The sequence below is a fragment of the Gossypium hirsutum genome, chromosome A04 (genome assembly GCF_007990345.1).
Source record: "Gossypium hirsutum isolate 1008001.06 chromosome A04, Gossypium_hirsutum_v2.1, whole genome shotgun sequence".
In the NCBI taxonomy this organism is placed as follows: domain Eukaryota; kingdom Viridiplantae; phylum Streptophyta; class Magnoliopsida; order Malvales; family Malvaceae; genus Gossypium; species Gossypium hirsutum.
The window spans coordinates 52,254,636-52,270,184 of record NC_053427.1 but is presented as its reverse complement, the minus strand read 5'-3'; the positions used below and the strand labels follow the sequence as shown (position 1 = coordinate 52,270,184).

General features: G+C 33.9%; 1 protein-coding gene across 1 annotated transcript; it reads left to right on the top strand.

Annotated features, from left to right (window-relative positions):
* Nucleotides 1–8,284: 8,284 nt before the first annotated feature.
* LOC107924501 (transcription repressor OFP6) lies at nucleotides 8,285–9,570 on the top strand. Its single transcript, XM_016854987.2, has one exon. It carries the CDS (start codon nucleotides 8,566–8,568, stop codon nucleotides 9,175–9,177), a length of 612 nt encoding a protein of 203 aa, XP_016710476.2. The 5' UTR covers nucleotides 8,285–8,565; the 3' UTR covers nucleotides 9,178–9,570.
* Nucleotides 9,571–15,549: the final 5,979 nt, after the last annotated feature.

The following is a 15,549-nucleotide window of genomic DNA, read 5'->3' as shown; positions in this document are numbered from 1 at the left end:
ACTTTACGAAAACACTTCAATGTAATATCGCCAGATTCGACCATAACGTTTAGGCCGGGTTTGGGGTGTTACATTTAGTGGTATCAGGGAAAGGTTACAAAACTCGACTGTGGATTTGGGTTTCTTATAAAACTTAAATTTCAAAAAGAACTATTTCAAACTGATTTGAAGTATCTTGAAAAATTTTACTGAATATGTGGTACACCGAGTCTCCAGCTTCGATTCTATAAGTCTTTTGAAATTGTTGTTTGATTAATTGAAATACTGGACTACTATAGGTAGTAGACGTATTGAAATACTCTATTTAGGGTAAACTAAAATTGTAGGAAGACTGCGATCTGCGAAAACGAACTTTGAATTACTGATATTGTTTTCCATAAAATATCTGTTAATAAACACTAGAATTGTAAACTGATTCATGAAATTGTTAATACAGACAAAGTGTAATTCGATATAAGCATCAGAGGTACTCTTGGAAGGGGTACAAGAGGCCGCGGTGGAGGCCGTGGAATTGCTCGGGCTGGGTCTTCGTCATTTAGCCACATGCCTAACATTGAAGCTAGAGAGGCATCGGCTTCACCTGTGACTGAGACTGGGTCTCATGATCATGCGGCTGGGGACGACGCATTGTCCCAGGCCATGTTACAGATTCTGGAGAGGGTTGCTGGACCCAATACTGGTGCTGTGGGCCGTAAGTCAGTTACGAAACGAATCTGGTCCAATGGAGCTGAGATTTTTAGGAGAATTACTGAAATTGCCCCTAATGTGGCTGAATATTGGATTGAGGCCACAGAAAGGATTATGGATGATCTCGACTATACCCCTGAGCAGAAATTAAAGGGTGCAGTGTCACTGTTGAGACATGAGGCTTACTAGTGGTAGTTCACTGTTAAAGAGGGCACTCAGCCCGATCGGTTGACTTGGGATTTTTTCAAGATCGCTTTCCAAAGAAAATATGTGGGCGCTAGTTATGTGGATGCCCGGAGGAGGGAGTTTCTAAATCTTACGACTTAGTCGCTATGCGAGTGGGATGGTGGCAACTAAATATGAGTGTTGTGTTCGTTTCGAGGATGGCCTCAAGGATAGTTTAATGGTTCTGATAGCTCCACAGAGAGAGTGAGATTTTGTTACTTTAGTGGATAAGGCAAAGATCGCCAAGGATGTGAAGCGCACTGAGTGCCAAAACCGTGAGAAGGAAAGAGGTAGGAACAAGAGGGATTCAAAGCCCTCAAGTTTATTTCTGTGACCTAAGAAAAGGGCCAGAGTTGATGGGCCAGTCAGAGTTGGGGCTCCTATTGCTGTTACTGGACCTCAGCCCTATGCTGATTGTGGGAGACGCTATCAGGGCGAGTGATAGAAAAGGATTGGGGTATGTCTGAGATGCGAATCATTGGAGCATCGTATTAGAGATTGTCCACGGAGGCCTGATCAGATGCAAGCTACTGGTATAGGTATTGTTCAGTCACCGAGAGGCCATGGTCAGGCCAGAGTTGGTAATGGTATGGACCGTGGTCAGAGGGCACCAAGTAGAGGTGCTAGTTGCATTGAGGCTAGGCAGCCAACTCTGGTTTATGCTGCACGTTGCCGAGAGGATGGTGATGCCCTAGACATTATCACGGGTATGTACTTTATCTATAATGTACCTTATACTGCTCTGATAGACATAGGATCTACTCATTCTTATATGGCTTGTAATGTGTCTGAGACTTTGAATATCTTGGTTGAGAGTACTGCAAGTGAGGTTACTGTGTTGAGTTCATTGGGGTAGTCTGTAAGGGTAGATAAACTGTTCAAAGATGTGCCATTAGAGGTTCAAGAAGCTATCTTTTTAGTGGAATTGATAGAACTTCCTTTTGGAGAATTCGACTTAATTCTGGGAATGGATTGACTGGTGGAACATCAGGTAAACTTGGACTGTGCTGCTAAACGGATGGTACTGAGAACTGCAGAGGAGGATGAGATAGTTGTAATTGGAGAGCGTCGGAATTACTTATCAAATGTGATATCTGCATTAAGGGCCGAGAAATTGGTTCGTAAGGGTTGTGAGGTGTATCTAGCTTACATCGATGTTTCAAATTCTGAAGTTTCTTCTGTTAAGGATATCAGAACAGTTAAAGATTTTTCGAATATTTTTCCTGATAAGCTGTCTAGTTTACCTCCAAACCGTGAAGTTGAGTTTGGGATTGAGCTCCTGCCTGGTACAAGTCCTGTGTCTATCGCCCCCTATAGAATAACACCGAAGGAGCTTGTGGAGCTTAAGGCTCAGATTCTAAAATTATTGGATCGTGGGTTCATCTGACCTAGTGTGTCTTTATGAGGAGCATCGATTTTATTTGTGAAAAAGAAAGATGGATTCATGCACATGTGCATCGATTATCGGCAACTGAATAAATTGACCATGAAGAATAAGTACCCCTACCGAGGATTGATGATCTATTCGACCAGTTTCGTAGAGCATCGATTTTCTCTAAAATAGATCTCTGATCGGGGTACCATCAATTAAAGGTTAAACAGACTAATGTGTATAAGACAACATTTAAGACTCGTTATGGTCATTACGAGTTCCTAGTGATGCTGTTTGGATTGACGAATGCACCAATCGCTTTTATGGATCTGATGAACCGAGTGTTCCAGTTTTATCTGGATTGGTTCGTAGTGGTTTTTATTGATGACATTCTAGTGTATTCGAGAGTTGAAATGATCATGATGCACATCTTCAAGTGATTTTACAGATTCTGAGGGAGAAAAACTGTACGCCAAGTTTAGTAAGTGTGAATTCTGGTTGCGAGATGTAACATTTCTGGGCCATATGGTATCTACTAAAGGGATTAGGGTTGATCCTCGAAAAATTAAGGTTGTTCAAGATTAGAAGCTGCCTAAGATTCTATTGGAAATTCGTAGTTTTCTAGGACTGACAGGGTATTACCGGTGATTTGTTGAAAGGTTTTCATTAATTGCTGCACTTCTGACGAAGTTGTTGCGTAAGGGTGTATCGTTTAACTAGACTGATGTACAGCAAGAGAGTTTTGAGAAGCTTAAGAAAGTTTTGACTGAGGCCCCTGTCTTGATACAGCCAGAGTCTAGGAAAGAGTTCACTGTTTACAGTGATGCATCACATGTTGGGTTGAGATGTATGTTGATGCAAGAGGGCAAGGTGGTTGCATATGCGTCTTGTCAGCTTAAGACTCATGAGGCGAATTATTCGATGCATAATTTGGAGTTGGCTGCGATGGTATTCGCACTGAAAATTTAGAGCCATTACCTATATGGTGAGAAATGTATCATTTACATGGATCACAAGAGCCTCAAGTATCTCCTCACTCAGAATAAGCTAAATCTTAGGCAGCGTAGATGGATTGAACTGCTTAAAGACTATTGCTGTACAATCGAATACAATCCTAAGAAGGCTAATGTTGTTGCTGACGCACTGAGCCATAGGGCTATGACTGATCTGAGGGCAATGGTTGCTCGCCTCAGTTTATTTGATGATGGTAGCTTGTTGGCCGAGCTCCAAGTAAGCTGACGTGGATTGAGCATATTAGTGGTAAGCAATTGGAGGATGAGTCAGTGGGTCCTCGATTCCGACAGATTGAGAGTGGTAACACATCAGATTTTTGATTGAATAGTGAAGAGGTGCTCTGTTTTCGTGGGAGAGTCTGCGTACCGAAGGATACTAATTTGAGGCAGTCTATACTGTGAGAGGCGCATAGTAGTCCTTCTGTTATACATCCTAGTGGAAATAAGATGTATCGAGACCTTCGTGAGTTGTATTAGTGGTCAGGTCTTAAGCGTAAAGTTACTGATTTTGTGAGTAAATGTTTGACTTGCCAGCAAGTTAAGGCTGAACATCAGTTATCTTCTGGATTGCTTCAGCCAGTTAAGATTCCACTTTGGAAATGGGAGAGAGTGACTATGGACTTCATTAGTGGGCTGCCTTTAATGCCTACTAAGAAGGATTCAGTATGGGTCATCGTAGATTGGTTGACGAAATCTGCCCATTTCATACCAGTTCGCACTGATTATTCTTTGCAGAAGCTGGCTAAACTGTATGTGTCTGAGATAGTGAGACTGTATGGGGTACCGATTTCCATAATATCGGATAGGGATCCTCACTTCACGTCTCGATTTTGGAGGATGTTGCAAGAAGCTTTGGGTACAAGATTAGACTTCAGTACTGTATTCCATCATCAGACAGATGGTCAGTCAGAGAGGGTGATTCAGATACTAAAAGACATGTTAAGGAGTTGTGTGATAGATTTTCGAGGCAATTGGGAGGACTACTTGCCGTTAGTAGAGTTTGCATATAACAATAGCTATCAATCTAGCATACAGATGGAACCTTACGAGGCATTATATGGTCGTAGGTGTCGTACTCTTTCGTGTTGGACTAAGTTGTGCGAGCGGCGTGTTCTGGGCCCTGAGTTAGTTTTTGATACCGAGGATAAAGTTAGATTAATTCGGGATCGACTGAAGGCAACATCAGATAGAAAAAATTCGTATGCAGATCTAAAGCGTAATAAGATTGAATATTCTGTGGGGGACTTTGTTTTTCTCAAGGTCTCGCCATGGAAGAAAGTACTGAGGTTTGGTTGGAAGGGCAAGTTGAGCCCTAGATTCATTGGGCCTTACCGCTTATTGAAACGTGTGGGACCGGTTGCGTATTAGTTAGAGTTACCTCTAGAGTTAGACCAGATTCATGATGTGTTCCACGTCTCTATGTTGAGGCGCTACCACTCTGATCCTACACATGTTATCTCAGTTGAAAAGATTGAGGTTAAGCGAGATTTGACTTTTGAGGAAGAACCGGTTTAGATATTAAAGCGTGATGTAAAGGTCTTGAGGAAGAAGTCTATCCCACTGGTTAAGGTACTTTGGTGTAATCATAGCTCCGAGGAGGCCACGTGAGAACCCAAGGAGACGATACGACAATAATAACCTCATCTGTTATGATAAGGTAAATTTCGAGGCCGAAATTTTCTTTTAGGGGGTAGAGTTGTAACGCCCCAAATTTGAAGTATTTATTTTTGTATGTTTGTGTTGCATAAATTCATGCTTGCTTCAGTGGTTAAGTGTCCTGAGATGTGTCTGAGAAGTCCTGAGTTCAAGCCTTGGCTTAAGCAAAACTTTTGTTTTAATGGATAAACCTTTGTCCTTAGTTAGTAGGCTTTTAAATAAAAATGGGTAAAACATGTTAGAATGGGTCTGCTGGTCTAGAGGATAAGTGGTGTGTGGTAGTTACTTAAGGTCTAAGGTTCGAATCCTAGTGGGTGTAGTGAAGTGTTCTATTTTGCTGCCGTGCCATAAGAGTGTTGTGGTTTAACCGAAATACTAAAGTGGTTGAGGGGAATTTGAATTGAGTAGTTGAGGGATCAGTTTGAGTGATTTGATGAGGGATTTTAGAAGAAATTATAGGGATTTGAGTTGGGGGAGAGTTGATGCTGAAATGGTAATCTGCCCACTCAGAATTTGGCTTTGGGTTCTTCAATTGTTCTTAATTTCGGTGACTGGTAACATTTTGGTTCTTTTCTCTCTACTTGGAAGCTGAATAGTGTCTAAGGTTCTTTCGGGTATCTCTTTTTCTGCTTTATACAACTTTGTTCTCCCTCTCTTTTCCTTTCAACACTTTCGGGTTTGGAAAGTTCTTCTCGATTTTTTGGTTCTTTTTGTGGTCTTTCTTTGGAAGATTATTTTAGCTTCTCCCTACCCTCAATCTATTCTTGGCTGACCGATTCTCTTCTTCTTTTTCCCTCTCTCTCAATCGGTTTCTTCTTGACTGATTGCTTCTCCTTCTCTGGCTCTCTCAAACGGCTGTACTTGGACGAATACTATTGCTTCTCTTACCCTCACTGTGCCGACTTTCCCTTCATTGCTATCTGTCGTTTCTGTAGTCATTCCTTTTCATTGGTTTTGCATTTTGGTAAGTCTAACTTTCAGTATGGGTGTGATTCTTTTTCTTTCATTGGTTTTGCATTTTGGTAAGTCTGACTTTCAGTATGGGTGTGATTCTTTTTCTTTCTCCCTCTTTGCCATATTAGTATTGCACCTAACATCTTCCTGTGCTGTTGTTTTCTGATAGGGGTGCAATTGTTCCATTTTGCCTCTATCATATTGTGTACTTTCAGCTCTTGTGTCGGTGTAGGCCGATTGTTTCTTTCTTCTAATATGGACTCTGTGTTTTTGGTAAGTAATGATTCATCTATTTCAAGCTGTTCATTTGATTAATGGTTGATAAGGTTTGGTTGGAATGTAGGTAACCCCTAAGGCCTAGTGATTAGTCTCTTACAATGGATTAAGTGTGCAAGCCTTAATCGATCGATCTAAACAAGTGATAGATAATTTTTTGGATAAGTTTTTTGGCTGGGGTTTTTGTTAATTCGATTAGTAAGCGATTAACCGAAGCTTGTGATTGAATATAGGTTGGAATGCTCGTGGACTATTTGCACACTTTCGCAAACAAGGTGTGTAAACACTATCTAATCTATAGAAATCGGCAAAAGCAGGAATGAGCAAACGATGACGCTACACGGGCGTGCGCTCGCTTGTGTAGTGGCCCGTGTGACTAAACATGGGTATTTGATCGATGAGGCCTGCCATGGTCGATTTCATGGGCTGAGGTCGTCTTGGGCCATTTCGTGCTGAACTGAGCCGTGTGGGCCACACTGGCACGTAGGCCCCACCCAGGTAAACCACACGAACATGTGGAGAATATTAAGCTAGGCTGTGTAATCCACATGGCCAAGGCCATTTCTAGGCTATGTGGGCCACACGGGCATGTGGGCCCACATGGGCCGTAATATGAGCCGTGGGCCCGTTTTCACTATTTGACTGTTAAGGTTGCACGGATCGCCCGAGACGAATGTGGACCTATTGTTGGGTTGGTAAGTGTACCTAGACTCTCTAATTGATAAAATAACTGAAATACCCCTACATGGTAAAATGACTGATATGCCCCTATGAGATGTATGATTATGTTTGAGCATGTCATTTTATATATACTGATCACATGTATGATATTATGACATGATGCATGATATGTTGCATAGGGATGGGATTTATTGTGATTGGAGGAAGTGTACTGTACTGGCAGCTCTGCTGCAAATACTGATTAGTGTCGTAACCGGTACTACTTGGAGTGTAGGGATGGGTGGGTTGATTTTATCCACACGTGGAGTGTAGGGTTGGACGGAGATGGAGTGTAGAGGCTGATTGGCAAGGATTTATTGATTGCATATCTGTACTGTACCGTTACTGAGATGGGCTCAAGCTCACACTGATATTGATACTATAATGGGCTAAGGCCCTGACTGAAATTGAACCATGACTGAAGTGGGCTTAGGCCCAGACTGTATATACTCTCTGATTAATTATCTGATATGGGATTACACATTGAGTTTTCATAACTCACCCATCTGTTTATTTGTACTGGTAATCCCCAGGCGGGTCGATACTGCGAGGGAGTCGAAGGTGGCCACACAACTGTGCGGACTTTCTTATTGGGTTTTAAATTACAAATGGTTTTATTTTGGGTGTTTTTAATGTAATAAGGCCTCTATAATTTTTAATCTTTAAGTTTGGGGTTTTATTTATTTTGATTTATATCTGCTAGTAGTAGGATGCGAGTTTTGAAAAAGATAAATATTTTCCAAATTATCACGTTTACGCAACATGTTTTTTTAAGCTTTCACAAGAAATAATATTTTAAAATTAATAATAAATTTAATATGGATAACTTTTTGTCAAACGACTTAAGTTTTGAAAATAAACGAGATATCCTTAAATTTTTGCTAAGATCACAAAGAGGTTAAATATAGAACGAGTTTTTCAATGATATTATACTTTAGAAAAACACTTCAACGTGATATCGCTAGATTCAACGATAATATTTAAGCTAAGTTTAGGGTGTTATATCACCTACGTAAAATAGAAAAAAATAAGGCTGAAAAAATACTTAACATAAATGGTGTTCAATATGAGGTTTATACAATCATTGGTGAAGCACAATCAGGGAGCACCGAGGCAGAAGAATTTTGTCCCATTTTAAAATACATGGAACCAGATTAAAATTTGGGATAAAGTTGAAGAATTATTCATGACAGTATATTAAAAAAAGAAACCACCTTTTAAGGTACCATCAGCTTAAAAAATCTAATTAAAGAAATAATATGAAATAGTTATATACAGAAAAGTCTGATCCCTATAGATCATTCTTGCTGTCATGTCAGTTTGTGTAATTAAAAATGCAACAAAATCGAAGGCATTGAAAAGACATAGTAAAATTGGACGGCAGTGATTAAATTGTCGGAGAAGTGAAAGTCACAGAGCAGTGAGGGTATCAGCTATGGACCCTCCTTGCTCACATGCAGGATTATAGGCAAAAATCTCCGTAGTTGTAGAGTCCAATGCTTCAGTGTGAGTCAGGCCGACGCCTCATCCCAACTCCAAAACCACCCTTTTTAGACTAATCTCTTCTGCCCTTCCGTCTCTCTTTCTATTTTATCTCATCAACCTTAAACCTCAACTCTAAACAGTAAAAAAGCTTCTCATTTTTCCTTCATCTCTGCTGCAATGTTAAGCGACAAAAAAAAGCTGATCCTTAACACCGTTTCAGTCAGCATAGGCTGCAGCAGCTGCAAGAGATCCAAGCTCGCTAGTTTTTTCAGCCCCAAACCCAAATCCAAATCCAAACCCAAATCCAAACCCAAATCTAATTCCCAATCTCTTTACAACTCTTCTTCTTCGAGCTCTTCCAAGAAAGCAGCCACCCATTACTATTTCTCGGAAACCGCCACCTCTTTTTCTCCCAGCACTGACACTCCTCGTTGCTGGGACATGGACACCGATGACACAGACCACGACAGTAAGGGTTCAATGTCAACTGTACGAGGTTTTGGTCGTGTCGGAGGGGAGAGTCTAGCAGTGGAGAAGGACTCCGACGACCCTTATTTGGACTTCAGGCACTCCATGTTGCAAATGATACTGGAGAAAGAGATATATTCGAAAGATGATTTGAGAGAGCTTCTCAACTGTTTCTTGGAGCTGAATTCGCCTTATTACCATGGGATTATTATTAGAGCTTTCACGGAGATCTGGAACGGGGTTTTCAACGTCAAGCCTGGTGGTGGCGGCGCCGTTGCTTCCCCAGAGCTGCATTTTGGGTTCAGGCCATGTGACTTCTAGGTGTCGCTGTTGCTACGTTATCTATGGTCTCTTTCTCCTTTTTTTTTTCCTTGGCTTCAAGTACAGTGCAATAGGTTAATAATAAATTAGTTAAATGTCTGACTATTGCTTATAAACGCTTGTTAAGGTAGTATTTAAAGAAATATTTTCGAGTTTAATGCAATAGTAAGTTGTGAATGTGAAGGCTTGGAAATATTTCTTTAAATAAAATCATTTTAACAAGTGTGTTTATGGCACTTTTTAACTTACTTCATTAATATCTCGTCTCCCAACATTAAAGGTAGAGAAGTAGAATGCGTAAAAGACCCACTAAAATATAGTATTGTGGGTCATATACATTTAGAAGTTAATATTTGAGCTTTGGAAATGGAAGACTGTTCTATTATTTACTTCTGACAAGTTGAAAAATATGTAAATGATGGTGAAGTAATCTTGATGGTACATGAAGAGTGAGCTTAGATACCATTTTAGCATCAATTATGAAACTTATTAGGCCCAAAAGTAGAAGAGATTTTGGGGGCATTTATCCTCTTTTGGAAAAAGATACATGGCATGTTTTTATTGGTAGTAAACTATATTTGAGAAAGGGCAGGTTAATGGATAATAAGCAAGTCAAGCTACAAGGATTCGGTGGTGACCTGATGGTATATGGATTGCATGAGAGTAGCATTCATGTATTATGGTATATTTAATTAATATAATTTGTATGCTGGCATTGGGATTTGAAGAGCAGTAATAATAAGAGAAGAGTGTCGTTTTTGCAAATGCTGAAACACAGCTGCTTCAATTCAATGCGGCTTTTAATCGGAGTAATTTTCATGGCAGGCTTTTTACATTTTCCAACACAGTAATCCCTGTTGTTATTGAATTTAACGCTCCACTTTTATTTGTTTATTACCAAATAAAATAATAATAAAAAGCAGCATTTCATAACTTAACCAAGAGTCCAAAACCCTTCTCATACAATTCCCACAATCATGATCATCCGTCATGTTTGAACTTTTTTTTCTTTTGTTTAAATTTCATGTAATTTTATAGAATTATCAAAATACATTAAAATTAATTTTTATATATATATATAAAAAAAAGAGTTTTTGATAATTTACAATTGAGATGAAACCTTGTTATTGGATGGTACTAACTTAGTCAAATATTTTATAATAATATAAATATATTTTTTAAAATTTATCTAAATATAAAAAAGACATAAATACATTCAAAATAATTTATTACTTAATATATAAAACTTTTTTTTATAAAATTTACAACTAAATCGAAATCTCTTATTGAGTGAAATCATCTCAGTCTAACATATTTAGTAGTTTTAATAAAATGTAGATTAAAAATAGGTAAGTAATTTTATTAAGGGTTCAAAAAAAAATTAAATTTAAGGGTAAACTACATTTAAGGTCATTGAACTATTAGTAAGTTTACATTTTGATTACTCAACTTTAAAATGTTACAAAATGATCACTAAACTATTTAAAGTTTTCATTTAAGTTATTTGATAGTTAAAATCTTCATGGTATGACTTTTTCCTCTCTCACCTCCGACATCAATTGAAGTTATTTGATAGTTAAAATCTTCGTGGTATGACCTTTTCCTCTCTCACCTCCGACATCAATTGAAAGGGTAAACTTCCTTTACTCTTTTATAGTGTAGTTTTTCTTTTTATGAAATAATTTTAAACGCTATAAATCTATGAACTAAAATTCAAATAGCTTTTTTTTCTGATCTTTGGTACTGACCATTAGATCAATTTGGATTTGAAATATGTGCTACTCTTTAATAGATATTGTTCTAACATATCAATCATCGAATCATTATTCGAAACTCATAGGTTAAACTCTAAATGAAAAAAAACTTAACCACCTATTGATTTAAATAAAAATATTCAAATAATTTAATATTTTATAATTTTTTATTAAATGAAAGTTAAATCTCAAGATAGTTGTGGGGAACAGCAGTGTGCAATGGCAATTGACAAAGATGGTTGCTTCTTTCTTCTCAGTATCTCATAATTATATCATAAACAACTGATGTTGTCTCTTCTGAGCTGATCAATATGGTCTGCATTTCAAGTGATGGTGAAAATGCAAATACGATCAAAATTGACCTCAGAATCATTTTTGGTTTAGGGCCACTGAGTGAGTTTCATCAGCCTCTTTCACTCTTTTCTGTTTCGCTGATTGCAAGCTACCCAATACCATCCCTCTATTCTTATTTTATTTGCTATCTCAAACACTACGTTCTACATTCTATTACATTTAAAGGGAAAGATATGTACCATATTTTCCCAAAATAATTATTAAACTATACATCCATAATAATTTTATCCTAGTGAAAGGAGTAAGCTATTATTTTCCATATTAAATATTATATTTTATAATTATGAGGTGGGGTTGAATTTGAGCTCATTAATCACGGCTAAACACTTTAATTTCGACCAAAAAATATTACATTTTACCCATAACTTTTAATTTATAATACAAGTTTACTAACGGGGGAATGCCGATCACAAGTTTCAAAAAGGAAAAAAGCCTCAACTCAACCCAAATAAACTAGCAGACGATGACAAAACTTTATGTGGTTGTGATGAGTAGAAAGTTTGGACAATTGTTGCATTTTGATTTGGAATATAAAGTGGATTGATATGAATTAGACAGGGGAACCCCATAGTCTCATCCTTGTCCCTAATTGCCATATATATCTTTAAAGGTTTTATATTCCTAATGTTTGATTTGGATTGCTGTCTGAGGACCCTAAAAGCCTATCAATTAATAAATTACTCGAAGCAGATAACAAAAGAGGTAGAGACCTTCAATGGTTTCATTTTTTTAAAGCTTAAGGCCAAATGAATGGGCTACCTAATCACTAATGAAAGGACCCCGCTAATTTCATTTCCTTAAAAACAAAACCATGTATTTATCACATTTATTCTTGTTTTAGTCACCTGTTATTAAATTGGTAATAAAAAATATTTTTCTAATTAGTATAATAACATATTTAGTCTTCCAAACTTGCATATTCTATCATTTTTATCTTAATTCTAAATAATTTAATAAATTAAACCCTTTACATTTACGAATTCTATCAATTTGATTCTCAAACTTTCTAACCAAAACTTTTAATTTTTAAAACAAAGACTCCTACATCTATAAATTTGTAAAACTAAAAAAAAATGCTTAGGAATAATAAATTAAAATATTTTTATAATTAATTAATTTTTATTATTTTTAATTGAATATTATTGAATATCAAGTTTGAAGCTAACAAAAATAAATAGAATAATGATTAATTAATGAAGGGTAAGTTTTTTATTTTATTCAAAACTCATTTAAAAAATATATCTTAGGGGCTACTGGATTTTTCATCAAACATTAGGAGAGCGATGGGGTATTTTTCAAACCACAAGGGGTAATTAATTTTTTTATCAAACGATTTTAATACTTTTTCCTATATATGTTTATTTATATTCGGTGGTATACTGACAATATATAATTTTTATCAAGTATTAATGAATAAAATGATGATGCGTTAATAAAAAATTAAGTGATTGTAAATTAATTTATTTTTTAAAATATTAAATGAAGTATTACTATATAATTTATTGATAATACATAAATTGTACCATTAATACATCAAATTTAACCTATATATATTATAATTATTTTTCTTTAAAGATTAAAATTAAAGACAAATATAAGTCCATTAAATTCAAAACCAAGACGTGTCATATGTCCACTCAATACTTGGTTCAATATAAAACATAAACATATATCATAGTTTTTTTTTTAATTGGAGAAGTTTTTTTTTCTTTTGGGTTTTACAAATTTATAAATGTGAAATGCCTTTATTTTAAAAGTTGAAAGCTTTGGTTAGGAAGTTTGAGGATTAATTTTGATAGAATTTATAAATGTGAACGGTTAAATTTTATTGAATTGTTTAGAATTAGGATCAAATTGATAGAACATGTAAGTATTGATGACTAAATGTGTTATTATACCAATTAGAAAAAAGCTTTTTGTTATCAATTTAACGGTAAGTGACTAAAATAGAAATGAATTCAAATGTTAGTGTCTCAATTTAAAAATTTTAAGGTCGGGTGATCAAAACAGGAACATAAACATAATTGAGTGACCATTTACATAGTTTATGCAAATAATATATCTATCTAGTTTTCTATCCTCTTACACGAGTTGCTCATTTGTTGTTTAAAGTTGTTATTATTTAAATATTGATTTATTAATTAAGATTATTCACTACACAATATTTGAAAGATACAAAAAAAAAACCTTTAGAAAACACTTAAATTTAATATATATTTATATATAATATAATATTAAAATGTATACAAATAATTTTAATAACATATTTCAAAAAATATATATTATGAATAATCTTGATTTCAACAATGTGAATATCTAGCTAAAAATTAAAATTTAAAAAAAAATTGTTAGAATTCAGATATAAAGTAGAATTTTAAAACTTAATTAGTATTGCATGTTTTAACTTAAATTATTTTATATTTTATAATTTAATATTTAGTATATATTTTTAATTCAATAACATTTAATAATATTTTAAACCCTACTTATAATTTTTTTTTGCATGCAAAAGCTTATTTTTGTAGTTTAATTATCTTATCCAATAGTTTTACAACTATAATTGTTTTAATGTTTTATCATTTTAATTAATTTTGAACATAACTAAGTAAAATAAATTTTATTTTTAAACATTTAATTTTAAATAATTAGAAATAGTAGAAAAATAATATTTTATGTTTATGGTAATTAAATAATATTTATTTATTATAATAGTATTTATCTTTATAATAAATAATAAATAATAAATTTATTTTAATTAAATATTATTTATCTTTATGATAAATATGATATTATGTTTTAATTTTTAATTTTTAATCTTTAATTTTGAAATTTAAACTAATTTTTTTAAATATGATAAAAAATATTATTTAAATTAAATTTTCTATGAAAGTTTTAACTTTAAACTAAATATTAAAATTATTAAATTTATAATTTATAATTTAAATAAAAAATATTAAAATTAAATTGTGTTATAGATTTTTATGAAAGGATTTTAAACTATATTTTTAATGATAAATAAAGATAAAGTTTTTAAATTAAATTTTCTATTAGATTTTTAACTTTAAACTAAATATTAAAATTAAAAATTTTAATTCAGAATTTAAAAAAAATATTGAAATTAAAATTTTTTATGGATTTTTATTAAAATTAATATTAAAATCTATAACACAATTTAAATTCATAATTTTGAATTAAAATTAATGTACAATTATTGTTATGATAATAGTATTTATCTTTATTGATAGATATTAAATTTAAAATTTAATATAAAATTTAAATATTATTTAAATATTAAGACATTTATTATTTAACTTTAATTTTAAATAAATACTATTAATCCTTCTGATAATTATTATATTATTTTTGAATTTTTGAATTTTAAATTTTGAATTTTGAACTTTAAACTATATTTTTAATGATAAATAAAAAGATATTACTTAAAAAACTTTTTTTAATGAAAATTTTAACTTTGATCTAAATATTAAAATTAGTAAATTAAATTATGGAAAGGTAAAATATTTAAATTTAATAAATTAAGACTCGAATATGATTTTTTATTAATATTCAGAATTTAACTATTATCTCTTAAATAATTGAATTAATAAATATTTAATTTTTTTTTCTTTCATTTCGTATTTCATTGGTCACTCATCCTGAAAACTCAACCGGGTAGAACCGTTGGAATTGGCGAGAGAGGCTGTCCTCGATGAAGAATTGTTGGTAGCGGCATTTCTGAGAGTAGAAACTCACTGGGAAAATCGACCAGTCGGCAAAAGATATCTTAAATTCGCCAAATTCGTATATGTCCATGTGTGTAGCAACAACAATCTGACTTTTGAGCTGTATCCAAAGCTTAATTTTGAGGTGGTTGAAATGGAAAAACTCTGCATTAGAAGAAGACCGGAGGTACTACTAACTCTGTTATAAGGCATCAAATTCAGTCGACTACAATTTGGGGTCATGTGTTTTTTAATCCCTTCTATGAGTCCAAATTTCACTATTTATATTTTATTCTTAAAATTTCCCATCCTCCTATATTTAAAACTATTTTTAAATATGAAAATTCTGTTAATAACTAGTTTAGAATACAATTTATCTTATTTCAAAAATAATAATTTAATTCAATTAATATAAATAAAAATAATAATACATGTCATTAAAAGAGGTCATCCACATCACCTAGAGTCTTAAACCTTATAATATATAATATATATGATATAATCATCTCAAACCCATGGACACACTACACTACCACCCAAACAAA